At 44.6% G+C, this 15,053-nt stretch overlaps 1 protein-coding gene across 1 annotated transcript in view; it reads right to left on the bottom strand.

Annotated features, from left to right (window-relative positions):
• Positions 1-822: 822 nt before the first annotated feature.
• Positions 823-15,053, bottom strand: part of MPZL2 (myelin protein zero like 2) — a 43,905-nt gene continuing 29,674 nt past the window's right edge. The window contains exons 3-6 of the mRNA XM_068242808.1: positions 9,181-9,391; positions 8,901-9,042; positions 8,731-8,805; positions 823-1,367 (exon numbers count right to left, since the gene is read on the bottom strand). Of these exons, the coding sequence (XP_068098909.1) occupies positions 8,754-8,805; positions 8,901-9,042; positions 9,181-9,391 (405 nt within the window). The 3' untranslated portion in view covers positions 823-1,367; positions 8,731-8,753. The remainder of the gene's footprint in view (positions 1,368-8,730; positions 8,806-8,900; positions 9,043-9,180; positions 9,392-15,053) is intronic.

Here is a 15,053-nt window from a genome sequence, read left to right as displayed (position 1 = left end):
GAGTAACAGTGGAGACATTGATGAAACAATGATTAAATTATTATTTACAGCTTTGTAATAAAAAAAAAAAGATTTGCATTTTATAATTTAAGTGTTTCTATTCGTACTTTGTCTGTATGAGCACTTAAAATATTTCAAGATAAAACTGATTATTAATGAAAAATATTTGCATTTATGATGTGACCATGGTTTCATAATACTGGTATGCCACCAGCACTATACATGCTACTCTAATTATACCAATACCAAAATAAGTGGAGTATTTGCAGATTCCTGGAAACAGGAAAGGGAAGCTCATATTTTAAAAGAGGGATAAAATAATACAAAGATATGGCATTATTGATCAGGGCCTCAAGATGCTGAGAGTGATTTTGCATCAAACAGAACATTTTGAGAGCAATTTAGAGGAAAGCGATTTTGGAGCATCACTTTCCGCTACTGAATTGCTCCAAAAAAAACGGCAGGTTCAGCGTTTGCAATTTCGGCAAATCGCTCTGTTTGCTCCACTCCATTGACTTAGAGTGTACCAGAGATCAAGCTTTAGTCAGAATCAATACTTACCCGGGGCTTCCTCCCGCCCCATAAACACATGGGAGTCCCACGCCGTCCTCCCGCAGTCTGTCTTTCAGATGCGATCAGCCCTGATAACTTGCTTAGTGGCGTCCAGTCTGAGTCTTCTGCACATGCGCAGTAGACCCGGACTGACGTCACTGAGCAAGTTACTGGGGCTGATTGTGGCTGAACGGCAGACCGTGGGAGGATGGCGTGGGACTCGCACGTGTTTATGGGGCGGGAGGAAGCCCCGGGTAAGTATTGATTCTGACTAAAGCTTGTTCACTGGTTTCCTTTAATTTAGCGTAACACTAGCGTGCCTAAAAGCATTCTAGTAGGCTAAAGCCCTAAAGCAGTTTTTACATCTATCCATAACATCATTCACACAACACTGGGAAATTAAATCCACATTCCAAATGTACAAAATAATGACCTAAGAAAAATGGCATCATATCAGCTATAAAAGCAAATTCACAATTCTTTCATTGTGCAAATATGACAGCATGGTCAGGTGTCCTTGTCATACCAAACCCTATAGGGCAATTCTGTCAGGCAATAGATGCAACCAATTTATTACATTATATACACATGGCAGATCTGGGCTGCTTCAGCAGTATGTTTGCATACTGGCAGTACTTTACAAAACACAGAAACAGAAGTCCAGACACAGAGGTCCATGCAGCAGTGAGGCATCAGAAGTCACCTTGCCACCCATAAGCAAACACTTTGGTTTGCATCTTCTTCAGTAGTGAATGTTTCCCAATAGGCAGTACAGCCAAGTTCTACAGAATAGCCGGGGGCCTTTCTCCAGCAGCCTGCATGACGAAATGAGACATCAGACATAATTAATTTATACCGGCATTAGAATTCTATTATAACCTTTCAGACATGTAAATACTCTGTAGAACCACAGCTGCACATCAACAGTGGGAGGGGGAGATTTATCAGAGCAGGTTCAAGACAAACTGGAGCAAAATGGTGCAGTTTCACAACCAATCAGGTTTCAGTTGTTACAGCAGGTTTTCTGATTGGATGCACTTTTGTTCCAGGTTTGCTCCAATAATTTTTCTCACACTGGCTTTAAATTGAGTCTGAAGCCAAAAATTAAAAAACAAACAAAACAGGCTTTGGGTACTATAGAGCCTTCCCATGGGTCGGAAACTGCTCTCTTCCGCTACAGGTGGGCTTCGGAAGCCTTAGGAGCACTTGGGCTCCCAAAGGTGGGCCGCTCCATACTGTGCACAGGCAAGTGCCCTCTCTTGCGCACATTTGCATGTGCACAGTGCACAGTACAGAGCCGCCTGTCTTTGGGAGCACTTGGGCTCCCGAAGCCTACCGCAGTAGTAGATTTAAACGGAGGACCCTGCAGGGGGACGAGGGGATGAAGAGAGGAACTGGAAGGCTCTATAGCAGGGGTCCCCAACCACCGGACCGCGTCCCACTGCCGGTCCGTTGGCAGTGTCCAGCCGGGCCGCGGCGGGTCTGTCATCTTGCCCCTCCCCCCCGCTTCTGTTACTTTATGAGCGGGCGGCCGCTTCCGGATTCCCCCATGCGCGCTCTCCTCCATGAAGTACTATCTCCTCCTATAACAGCAGCGCGTCTTGTGTCTGCTGTAAGGAGGGAAGGAGGCGGGGCAGCGGCTTCCTGTAGCGGCGATATGCATCGCCGCTACCATGGAAACCGCTGCCCCGTCTCCTTCCCTCCTTACAGCAGACGCAAGACGCGCTGCTGTTATAGGAGGAGATAGTACTTCATGGAGGAGAGCGCGCATGGGGGAATCCGGAAGCGACCGCCCGCCCGCCCGCTCATAAGGTAACAGAAGCGGCGGCCGCACCATTTACGCATACTGGGCACTATACTAGCTATAGCTGGGCCACTATACTAGCCATGCTGGGGCATTATACTAGCCATGCGGGGCACTATACTAGCCATGCTGGGACACTATACTAGCTATAGCTGGGACACTATACTAGCCATGCTGGGGCACTATACTAGCCATGCTGGGGCACTATACTAGCCATGCTGGGGCACTGTACTAGCCATGCTGGGGCACTGTACTAGCCATGCTGGGGCACTATACTAGCCATGCTGGGGCACTATACTAGCCATGCTGGGGTAACCATACTAGCCATGCTGGGCACTTTACTAGCCATACTGGGGCACTATACTAGCTATACTGGGGTAACTATACTAGCCTAGCCATGCTGGGCACTTTACTAGCCATACTGGGGCACTATACTGTGCACTTTACTAGCTATACTGGGGCACTACCTACCCATACTGGACACTATATTAGCTATACTAGGGCACTACCGACCCATACTGGGACTATACTAGCTATACTAGTCAATACAAGCTATACTGGGGCACTATACTAGCTACACTGGGGTAACTATACTAGCCATACTGGGGCAACTAAACTCCCTATACTGAGGCAACTATGCTAGCTATGCCGCCGCACCCCAGCCCCTCCCCCCATAACCCGCTGCGCACGACACTGTCCACTAGGTCGCGCGAGCAATACCTCAACCCCCCCCCCCCCCCCCCCCCCGGGCCTCTGAGAAAAATTTGGTCAGTAAGTGGTCCCCGGGCCGGAAAAGGTTGGGGACCCCTGCTCTATAGGACCCAGAGCCTTCACTCTCCTTAGGTAAGTATCTGTTGTTTTTATAATTTTGGCTTCAGATTCACTTTAATACATCTACAGCACTGTGTTTGGCCATTACTCCTCAGCATGTTATAGCTCCAAGTCCTTCAAGCTGGTATCAATCCAAAGAAAAGAAAGCCAAGTTTGGACGTTATTTTTAACGTTACTGACAGATTAAATCGATACAGAACCAAACAGAATTCACAATGCAGATAATTTAGTCAGATATATGTAGTATAATCGAATACAGTACACTTATTTGAAATAAAAAAATGTGATGAAAAAGTATTTGCGAATCACTGTGTGACCTTCAACCTACTGAACATGTCTGTGGCCACTACATAGGTCTAGACTGCAGACAACACAGGGGTCTATTATGTTTAAAGAGACTCTAACAAAAATTTTAGCAGTATTTCTCCTATCCTACAAGTTCCTAAGGCTGTTCCATTGTGCTCTGGCTTACTGCAGCACTTTCTACTTGCACCATCTCTGTAATAAATCAACTTATCTTTCCCCTGTCGGATTTGGCCTGTGTCTGGAAGGCTGCCAACTCTTTAGTAATGTGAACAAGTTAACTCCTTCCAAGCCCCTGCAGTGCCTCTGTGATGATTATTCCTCACAGACAATGTCCCTGCTCTCACTGTCAGCTTGTCTGCTATCTGTGAGGCTGATAAACACAGACTGATAAACTGAACAAAGAATAGCTGGCTGAGGAGGAAGCTGCCTGTCAGGCTGACAGGAGTGCAGAGCCAAGACACAGCTTGTCATGCTTCATTGACAAAGAGCTCTTCCAAAACTTGCACATAACCTCTGGAGACTGAATTCAATGTGTAACTCACTGAATTCTCTGTGTACTCACTGTGTATTAACTGAGTTCACTGCTCTGCTGATGTACTTCCTGTTTTGGTGGCCATCTTTTCTGTTTACAAAACAGTTTATAAAACAGTTTTTTTGTACCCTCTTTATTGCAGTTGAGAGCAGCAAAAATGTTACAGAGGGGGCTAGGAGATGACCCCAAACAGGCAGGAATGTTTGTTCATACTTCATTTTGTGAATAGAGATTCTCTTTAAATACAGAAACTGAAGGCCCAAACTCACGGAAAAACATGATTGTCGAAAATGAATAGCGAGTCTCAGAGTGTACATTCACTGCATGAAAATCGCTAAAGATCCGTCATGTGGGATCTTTGAGCACCACACAATGTACTATTTGGCATAAAAGTTAAATAAATAAGTTGACGATGCAACCTTGCCGCACTCCTTTATCGGCTGAGAATTAGTCAGTTATTCCATACTCCGTTTTAACTGTTGCTTCTTAGTTTGCATATAGATTCCTCAAAAGGCAAATGAGATGGCCTGGTATTCCCATTTCCATGACAATATGCCACAGTCTATCATGATTTACAAAGTCAAAAGCTTTTAAATAGTCAAAGCAAAAGTAGACATTCTTCTGGAATTCCCTTACTTTCTTCATTATCCATTGAATGTTGGCAATATGGTCCTTTGTGCCTCCACCTCTTCTAAAGCCTGCTTGCACATCTGGCAGTTCTCATTCCATATATTGCTGCAGTCTGGATTTTAGAATTTGGAGCACTACCTTGCTAGAATGTGAGATTAGTGCAATTGTCCAATAATTTGAGAATTTCTTGGCATTGCCCTTTTTTGGGATTAGAATGTAAACTGACCTTTTCCAGTCCAGAGGTCACTCTTGTGTTTTCCATAGTTGATTGCAAATAGCCAATAGCACTCTAACAGCATCCTCGTGCAAGCTTTTCAGAAGTTCTACTGGGATTCCATCACTTTCTGGAGCCTTGTTATTAGCAAGACCTTCTAATGACTTCACTTATCAAGATGCTTGGTTCTTGTTAAGCGCAACATATTCCAAGAGCCCATATGAAAATTGTTTATGTCCTTCTTGTATAGCTGTTCTGTATATTCTTGCCACCTTTTCTTGACATCTTCTGTTTCTGTCATAGCCTTTCCATTTTTTTGTCTTTCATTGTTTCCATTTTTGAATGAAAGGTTCACCCAATCTTCTTAAAAAGGTCCATTAAGCCTCGTACACACGATGAACTGCGGGCGTATCGTTCAGAAACAGCCTTATCAGTCTGCAGACAGACTGTACACACGCTCTACTGTCGCTGGAACGCCCGCCCAGTGGGAGGGTCTGACGGACCCGTTGTTCTCTGCAGTTCAGCGTGTGTACGAGCCTTTACATTGTCAGTTTCTATTTCCTTGCACTGTTGGTTCAGTTAAGCGGCTTATATCTCTGTGCAATTCTCTGGAACTCAGTTTAGCTAGGCAAACTTTCTTTGTCTCAGTTGGTTTTTGCTTTCCTCAGCAACTTTTAAAGCCACAGTAGACAACCAATTTGCCTTCTTAACCTCCTGAGCGATAATCCCGAGCTGAGCTCGGGGTATGTCGCGCAGGAGGAGTTCTCAGGCCCTGGTGGGCCGATTTGCATAAATTTTTTTTGTTACACGCAGCTAGCACTTTGCTAGCTGCGTGTAACTTCCGATCGCCGCCGATACCCGCCGTGCAGCGCAGCCCCCCCCCTCCCTGACCCGTTGCGCAGCCTGGCCAATCAGTGCCAGGCAGCGCTGAGGGGTGGATCGGAACTCCCTCTGACGTCACGACGTCCATGACGTCGGTGACGTCATCCCGCCCCGTCGCCATGGCGACCATGGAAGCCCAGCAGGAAATCCCGTTCTGAACGGGATTTCCTGCTTACTCTGATGGGCTCGCTACATGATTTAAAAAATAAAAAAAAATTTAAAAAATAGTGCTGCTCCACCTCCTGGGCGATATAATTGTATCGCCCAGAGGGTTAATCTTTCTCCGTTTTGGGATCTTATTTTTGGCAGCCTCTTGGATATTATAATGTACATACTGTATGACCATAATTCCTCAGGCATTCCATCTACCAGATTGAATACTCTGAACCTATTCTTCACCTGTATTGTGAAGTCACACGGAGTATTGTTGGTCTACACTCTTTTCCTGTTGTCTTTAGTTTAATTCTACACTTTACAATTAGAAGATGATGATCTGAGCCACAGTCCACTCCTGGTCTTGTTTTAGCTACAGCAGAGTCACAGTTATCCGGAATTCAGACTAGTCTCAACTAACTGGCATGCCTGATGGATAACTGAACCTTTGTATTGGGGTGTTCTGGGGGGTTTGCCCAGCGCAAAATACTTTGAGCCTTCACTGATCCTCCAGTGACATCCTGCATCACCTTACAGGCTCCTAGCGGCTTCCAGCATCCGTGAATGCAAGTCGGCATGTCACGTGATCCAGCGCAGGTTGGCTGACACTTCGGCTTCCATGCACGGGGAATGTCAGAATGCTGCTAGGAGCCCGCGAGGTGATGCAGGTCATCGCTGGAGGATCAGTGAGTATTCTGCCTGCTTCGGGTGAAGGCGGGGGGGGGGGATTTGTGCTTTTTGGCCAGTTGCTCAAGCCGACCGGCAAGCACACATTTCAGGCATCAGGCGATCCGCGCCGGTACCTGATACTGAGGACTGTGCTGTATTTTTATAGAACTCTTCCACCTTTTCCTGCAAATTATGTCGCTATGTTGGTTGCGATATTGACCATTTGGCAACGTCCATGTGTAAAGTCTTCTCTTTTGCTGTTGAAATAAGGCATTTGCTCTAACTAATGTATTGTCTTGGCAAAATTCTATTAGTCTCTGTCTTGCTGCATTACGTTTTCCAAGACCAAACTTGCCTGTTATTCCGCTTGATTTTTTTCACTGCCTACTTCAGCATTCCAGTCACCTATGAGGTGTGTGGTGTCTTTCTTCCCACCACTACCAAGGACAATTTACATCACAATGCATATTTGCCGGCTGTTATCTCAACTAGAGGGTCAGTATTTTATATTGCAAAATCCAGGTATTTCTTAAGGTGCACACACACCTCTCGACTTTATGTCATCCATCAGAGATTGGGACCCGATCCCTTAGAGCGACATCACTGGCCGGCCTATACAGATGCATGTCAGCTATGTAGGTGATTATGCATTCTGCTGCTATGATGGGGGGCGGAGGGACGATGTAGCTGCCCATGCATGGTGTCACACAGCGGGCAGCGGCACAGGCAATGCAATCAGACATTGCACGGGTAGATCGCTCGCAGGTTGGGGATCGCTGTACACATGCCTATCAGCTGAGGAGGTCGTATTCAGCCACCTTAGTCAGGCATGTGTATGGCCCTTTAGTGTCCACAGTACCTAAATATTTCAATTGAACTGTAGCCAGTCCAGTGCCATTACTTAGTCATGCTCAGACAGTTGGCATCTCTATTTCAAGGAAGGACAGAAGGCTTATCCCAGTTGGTATCCAAACTAGAGAAATGGAAGAATGGAGAATATTTCTGGCTGGGACCTATTAGAAATAACTAAGCCACTCAAATTCTGTAGTGAGTAGGACTGTGGAAGTAGCATAGAGGATGCTGAGGAGATGCGTATCTATGAATTAATACAACAGGTATTTTTCTGTTTTATATTGCACATTTTTTTATATAAAATGCTTTAATTAATTTTCTATTAAATCCACATATAAAAAAAGGGGTACTTATCCGTTAGCCAGGCGCATCCGGCAGGTGGCGCTGTTGATGTTAATTCCAATCATAATTACTTCACGTAAACCTGTGAATGTAAACGCCGGATGCGCCCGGCTTAAACAGATCAAGCCGCCGGCTTGCTTCGTGTCTCGCTCTTCTCCCCCTCTTGCCCTCTCTCGTATGAGCCTTGGGGAGGGGACATGCGTGTCCCCCCAGAGTCGTTCGTCGCAGCATTGCGACAAACGACTCTGGGGGGACACGCATGTCCCCTCCCCAGTGTTCTATAGGAGAGAGGGCAAGAGGGGGAGAAGAGCGAGACACGAAGCAAGCCAGCGGCTTGATCTGTTTAAGCCGGGCGCATCCGGCGTTTACATTCACAGGTTTACGTGAAGTAATTATGAATGGAATTAACATCAACAGCGCCACCTGCCGGATGCGCCCGGCTAACGGATAAGTACCAAAAAGGGCTTTATGCTAATCGCCTTTTTATCGCCCTCTAACATTGCAAGTGGATTAATGTATGAACATGTAAACATGTATGTGATGAAGTGCGGGGCAGCTGTGACAGTTAAAAAGACACTACCTGAAACAGTCACAATCAACTGGAAATGTGTGTAGGGTCTGTGGATATATTGCCAGGGTTTTCCTCTATGGAGCTAAGCATAAAAGGTTTGGTTTTGAGAGTAGTTGCACCTGGTGTAATCACCTACAACCATTGACAGCCGGCCTACAAACACTGGCCTACAATGCAGTTTCACAGGCATGTGTATAACTCACTGTGTAAACAAAGTGTTAGTGACAGCAGCATGCAATGCAGAAAAGGGAATGTATGCAACCTTACCACTGGCTAAGTATGCAGCAGTCTACTAACTAGTTAGATTTTCTCTATCTTAGGCGTAATGCCCAAGTCATAGAAAGTAATGACAACCTTATGTTCTATTAAAGCTCTGATTAGAAGTTACTGACCTTAGGGATGGACTGATATGGAATCATGCATTAACATCTGTTCCATGGCGTGTCTTCTCAGTCAGCTTTTCAGTGCTTTATTAAAGGGAAAATGAATTAATTCTGATTACTGTTGTAGAGTCATAATATGCGTATTATGCAGTCTTACATCTGATAAAAGGGACTCTCACCATTCCATTACTGAAACCGCTGTACTGTGAGTCTTCTGGTTGCGATAATATCGAAACAAAACCACAGCAAGGACCCCCAGAATAATCACAACGCTGCCAACCCCAATCACCAGTGCCAGCAACATGATCTCTGAAAACTTAACTGTAAAGACAACAACAACTTTATTTTAACAAAAAAACAAAAAACAAAGTTTAGAGGAGGAGGATTAATATGTTAGCATGATGAAGAAACAGTACCCCACGTAATCACTAAAATATGATTTTGCTTGTTTGCACTTGCCTTTGTCAACTACTTTAAGCTGAATCTCTCCCATTTCTCCATGCACATCAGGGGGGTTCTTAACCTGGCAGAGGTAAGTCCCGTTATCTGGTTGCTGAACATTTCTGATCATTATTGAGGCATCACTGCGTTGAATACTTCCATCCCAAACTGCACGGCCCAAGAAACGTCCATAGCGTGGAGGAAATGGTTCCCTGTGGTAATAAAATATCTAGAGGAAAGCAGAAGCCACAAAGACAGGATTTGTATTAATTATTAGGGCATTTTGAGACTGCAAACAATCACCACAATTTAGTTTCTGAAAAGCCCAACTTGGAGCAGTGATATGAGGCATCCTGGTTTCCTGCCAAATTTCCCAAATCGTCCTCTGCCTACCCTAATCTTTTACTGAAACCACTGTCACATGATCACCCTGGTACACACTTTGGCCTCTGTCCACAAGCAGCTGAAGACTGAGGAGTGGACAGACACCACTTCCCCCTTTGGGGTTGCACCCGAGCACAACAATTGCTGTGCTCAGATTCAACATGAGATTTTTTTGGCCGCTGGGTTTACGCCACCACATGCCATGCTTGTGTTACCCAAACGCTTCCTTTCAGCTTCATGCAACTGCAGCCAAATGGCTATTGTGGCCGGCAGCCAGGAGGCTGAACTGGGCTGCTAGATAATAAACAGCCCATAGAAAGGAGGCCTTTAAATGTCGATGTGCCCCACCACAACCTTAAAGCTGGCTACACAATATACAGACTAGAGCACTGCCAATTAACATTTAACCAAAATATTGATCACTGGTCAGGATTGCCCGTTTTCTACATGATCGATTATGGCAAGAGCACGAGGAACACAAAGCCTTAATTGGTATGCAATGGACAAAATCCTAATGGTGGAAGCAGTGCATTTGAAGAAATGTTTTCTAATATTTACTGGTATAAGCCGCACACCTGAGGCAATTAAGCCTTATTAGAATCACAGATTCGACTACTTTTCTAGCTACTCATAGAGAAGCATGTGACCAGTTTGGTCAGGTGATAGATATGCACGTTTCTGATTTGCTAGTCATGGAGGATGTGATCACAGCAAATCTGAGCTTTGCACATCAGCTGGTCAAACAGATCACATGCTTCTCCTTAATTTCTCCTAGACACGACCATTACTAGTGATTAATATTAGGTAAAGATCATTTATTTACCCAATGTACCATGCATCTAAAAATGTATGGCCAGCAAAACATTATTTGGCTCACTAGTATGGAGTGAGGGAGATAAAAAAAATTACACCACTGGACCTTATAGAAGGATAATAGTATGTTCCTGGTTATGACTCCATTCCAATTATCATTAGTTTGACAGTTGCATGAAAAGGTTTTAGAACGTGAAAAAAACAAAACAAAAAACAGTTTCCCTATAGTGAACCTTTTAATGATAGTGTGACAATAAGTCTGTGTTCCCACTAGCGCGGATGCAAAATGGACATGGTGAGCCATCCATCCATTTTGCATCCTGTAACGATTGGTGTCAGCAAAACAGATTTTCTGATTATTGGTGATCTGCAGTATCACCAATAATACAGATGCTATACCTGATTATATGGTGATCTGCAGAATCACCAATAATGCTAGTATAGTCAGACACAGGACAACCAATGTGAGATAGTGTTTGGTGCAACAGTAATGAGGAAGGGAAGATCTCCCGAGGAGCGGGTGACTCAGATACTACTGCAGCCAAGGATCACCTGAGGAGCAGGTGATTCAGACTGTACTGCAGCCAGTGGACACCTAAGGAGCAGGGACCACTGACTGTGCTACAAAGGATGATCACCTGAGGAGCAGGCGATTAAGACTATACTGCAGCCAGTGGACACCTGAGGAGCAGGGACCACTGACTGTGCTGCGAAGGCTGATCACCTGAGGAGCTGGCGATTAAGACTATACTGCAGCCAGTGGACACCTGAGGAGCAGGGACCACTGACTGTGCTGCGAAGGCTGATCACCTGAGGAGCAGGCGAATAAGACTATACTGCAGCTAGCGGACACCTGAGGAGCAGGTGTTACAGACAGTGCTGCAGCTGAGCTTCACCTGAGGAGTAGGTGAAGGCTACTACAGATCCCTCACCAGTGGCTAGGCCCACTGGTGAGGACAGGAAGGTCAGACAAGCAGAGTAGGCAACGTACGGACAGGTAAAGTACAAAGACAGAAGGCTGATTCAGTGTCAAGTTCAGGCAGAGATGGCAACAGGAATCAGATGGGCAGAAGTACAGAATCAACAAACAAGAGAATAGTCAAAGGAAGCAGAAGGTCATAACAGATAATACAATGCAATTAGTACTTTAAGCTATCAACAGAATCTGGCTAAGTGTGGATCCCCAGCTCCAGCTGGTTCTAGCACACTTTGGGATCTGACTAGGGTCTGAGCGCTAACACGATAGCATTCGCAACAGCAGACACGGAGCAACTGACAGACTAGTGCTATATATACAGAGCTGCTCCATAGCGCCGCCCCCATCACTCAGCCAATCCAAAGTACCGTTTGAGTCAGCTGACTTGGCAGATCAGCTGACTCCCCTTCTATTCGCATAAAGGTCCTGTCACCTGGCACGTAGCCCTCAATCTATGTGCAATAGAAGGACCAGGCAGAGCACCAGCATGTAACTGTGCGGCAGAGGCCGCCAGCTGATACGCGGAGATAGCCGCCATGCCGCTTGCCTCTGCGGCGGTATCCCTGCTATCTATTACACATGCGCTCCGCGTCTGCCTGCCGTCCGAAGCGATCGCCTTTGTTCCTCTCTGATTGGCCAATATTTCTCATACTGAGACAATGCACTTTCTATAGTGAAGGGCGTGCAATGCATAAACAATCCAACAGAGGAGAGTAAGGGAGGAAATGACATCAGGATTGGCATAAAAATAGCCAGACTTAAAATGGGAAATGCTAAGTAGGATTTTCTCTTTTTTTACTGTAGAAAAAATCACTAAAATCAAAACGTGGACAGTGCAATACATATGTTATGTAAGTAGAGTAAGTATTCATCTACGGTACTTAAATATGTGTTTTTTTCTGAGATAGTATGGCTGACAGCTCCTCTTTAAGCCAATCTCCCTAGTCTCCAACCTCCCTTGTCTCCCCTTTGGGATGCTCTTCCTTGCTTGAGGTATGGTGACCATATGCTATACAACCTAAAGATGCAATCTTTACTCTTAAGGCCCTACCTGAACAACATATTAAAGTTATATCCAGTCTATTGCTCTTATAATACATAGCTGTTGATAGGATTGTACAAAGATTGGACAGTCAAATTGCAGAGTATATGGGCATCTTTAGGCTTCTGATTGTCAAGATACCACCCCTTCCTCCATAGCCCAATACTGAGGCTGAGCGGCGACAGGCTGGCCAAGCCATCCCCCACTATTCTAACAATACCACACATCACATTCCAGTATGCTGTGCTTTGACTGTAATCTGCCCCCCATTAAACAGATACAGCTCCAGAAAATAGGGTTGTTAGTGCCTCCTCTCCCCCCATTCCTAGCTCCTGTTGTAATGTGCAGGCATACCTCCAGAACACCAGATTTAGGCTGGGTTCACACATAAATTGTGAACAGTCCCATTCCAGTCCTGTCAGTTTTTATCAGGTAAAACTGATAGAAAACTGATGCAAACTGACAGGAAAAGATAGCACTGGAACTGTACACCTTTTATGTGTGAACCCAGCCTCGGTGAGAATGAAGATGTTGCATAACATCACCACTAGACATTCCCTTGTGTAGATATTGCTTTATTAAATTTCTCTTGGCCAAGTGAAGAGACAGTGAGGAGATGGCCAGCATGATTTTTTCCAAGTCCAAAAAGTAACATAGCTCAGCAATCTATAAGGTGGGCCATTTATATGGATACACCTTAATAAAATGGGAATGGTTGGCGATATCAACTTCCTGTTTGTGGAACATTAGTATATGTGAGGGGGAAACTTTTCAAGATGGGTGGTGACCATGGTGGCCATTTTGAAGTTGGCCATTTTGAATCCAACTTTTTTTTTTTTCAATAGGAAGAGGGTCATGTGACACATCAAACTTATTGGGAATTTCACATGAAAAACAATGGTGTGCTTGGTTTTAATGTAAACTTTATTCCTTCATGAGTTACTTACAAGTTTCTATTTGTTTACAGCCATTGACATGTCGCTGACATTAACACATGAGGCGCGGATTGATGTCTGGTGAACGCAGTAACCCGGTCATTGCAGCAGATTTCAATGCAAGACACCCTACGAGACCACCCATCTCCCATGCTACAGTTAGCAAACTGCTTGCTAAGTTTTGTGAAACTGGTTCAGTGTTGGATATGCCAAAATCTGGACGCATGAAATCTGTCACTAATGAAGAAACATCAGTGGCTGTCCTAGCTTCATTCAGCAAGAGCCCACAGTGTAGCACTTGCATGTCACTGGAGAGTGGCATTAGTCAAAAATCCCTTCGGCGGATATTAGCTACTCACAAATGGCACCCTTACAAACTCCAGCTACTGCAACATCTCAATGAGGATGACCCAGATCGGCGCACTGAATTTGCAGAATGGGCAAAACAAAAATTGGAACAGGACCCTCAGTTTATGCAGAAGATTTTGTTCAATGATGAGGCAAACTTTTATGTGAATGGTGAAGTTAACAAACAAAACTACTGCTATTGGTCTGACCCTAACCCACATTTGATAGATCCCTCCAAGACTGTTGGAAGAAAAAAAATTGATGGTATGGTGTGGTATATGGGGTACAAAGATAGTGGGGCCATTCTTCATCCGTGGAAACCTCAAGGCCACTGGATATGCGAAATTGCTACATGATGATGTGTTTTCCTCTTTATCCACTGAAGCTGGCACGTTCCCTGAGTGTTTCCAGCAAGATGGTGCACCACCACATTATGGGTGTCAGGTCCGAGCATTCCTAGATGAACAGTTTCCTGGAAAGTGGATTGGTCATTGCGGGCCAGTTGAATGGCCCCCAAGGTCTCCCGATCTGACCCCCTTAGACTTTTATCCTTGGGGTCATCTAAAGGCAATTGTCTATGCTGTGAAGATACAAGATGTGCAGCACCTGAAACTACGGATACTGGAAGCCTGTGCTAGCATTTCTCCTTCGGTGTTGCTATCAGTGTGTGAAGAGTGGGAGAAGAGGGTGGCATTGACAGTCCAACACAATGGGCAGCACATTGAACACGTTTTATAAGTGGTCAGAAACTTGTAAATAACTCATGAATGAAAAAAACTTACGTTAAAGTTTATTCTTTCATGAGTTATTTACAAGTTTCTGACCACTTATAAAATCACCAACTATTCCCATTTTATTAAGGTGTATTCATATAAATGGCCCACCCTATATATACAGTGACATTCAGTATTTTTTACTGGTCTCTACTGTAATCCAATATGCAGCCTGTGTAATTCTGTGCATCCACTGGCCTGCTGCCTGGTGCTTCCAAAGGCTTCACAGACAAATAGGGCTGGTTCACACTACAAGAGCTTTTTAAGCACCAGTGATTTGAAAAGTGCTTGCGAATTTAATGCTATAGGTGATTTAAAAGAAAAAAAAATCAAATTTGTCAAGTGAGAACACAAACATAGCATTACATTAGCAAGAGCTTTTAAAATAACTCCATCATACAGATCCCTCTAGCAGAATTTGCATGCGGGGACACGCAGTAAATTAGCACTAATGGAAACAGGCCCATATGTTAGACATACAGTACATGACATTTATAAATTAGATTAGAGTAATTTTATGCATCACATCTATAAAAAAAAAAAATGTATTAACGCTATAGCATTTACAATCTTGCGTTTAATATATCACTTAAATATATACATCGGACATGCATGTTCAT

Source organism: Hyperolius riggenbachi, chromosome 6 (genome assembly GCF_040937935.1).
Source record: "Hyperolius riggenbachi isolate aHypRig1 chromosome 6, aHypRig1.pri, whole genome shotgun sequence".
In the NCBI taxonomy this organism is placed as follows: domain Eukaryota; kingdom Metazoa; phylum Chordata; class Amphibia; order Anura; family Hyperoliidae; genus Hyperolius; species Hyperolius riggenbachi.
Note: the sequence above shows the minus strand (reverse complement) of the source record. Positions and strands in the feature narration are given on the sequence as shown.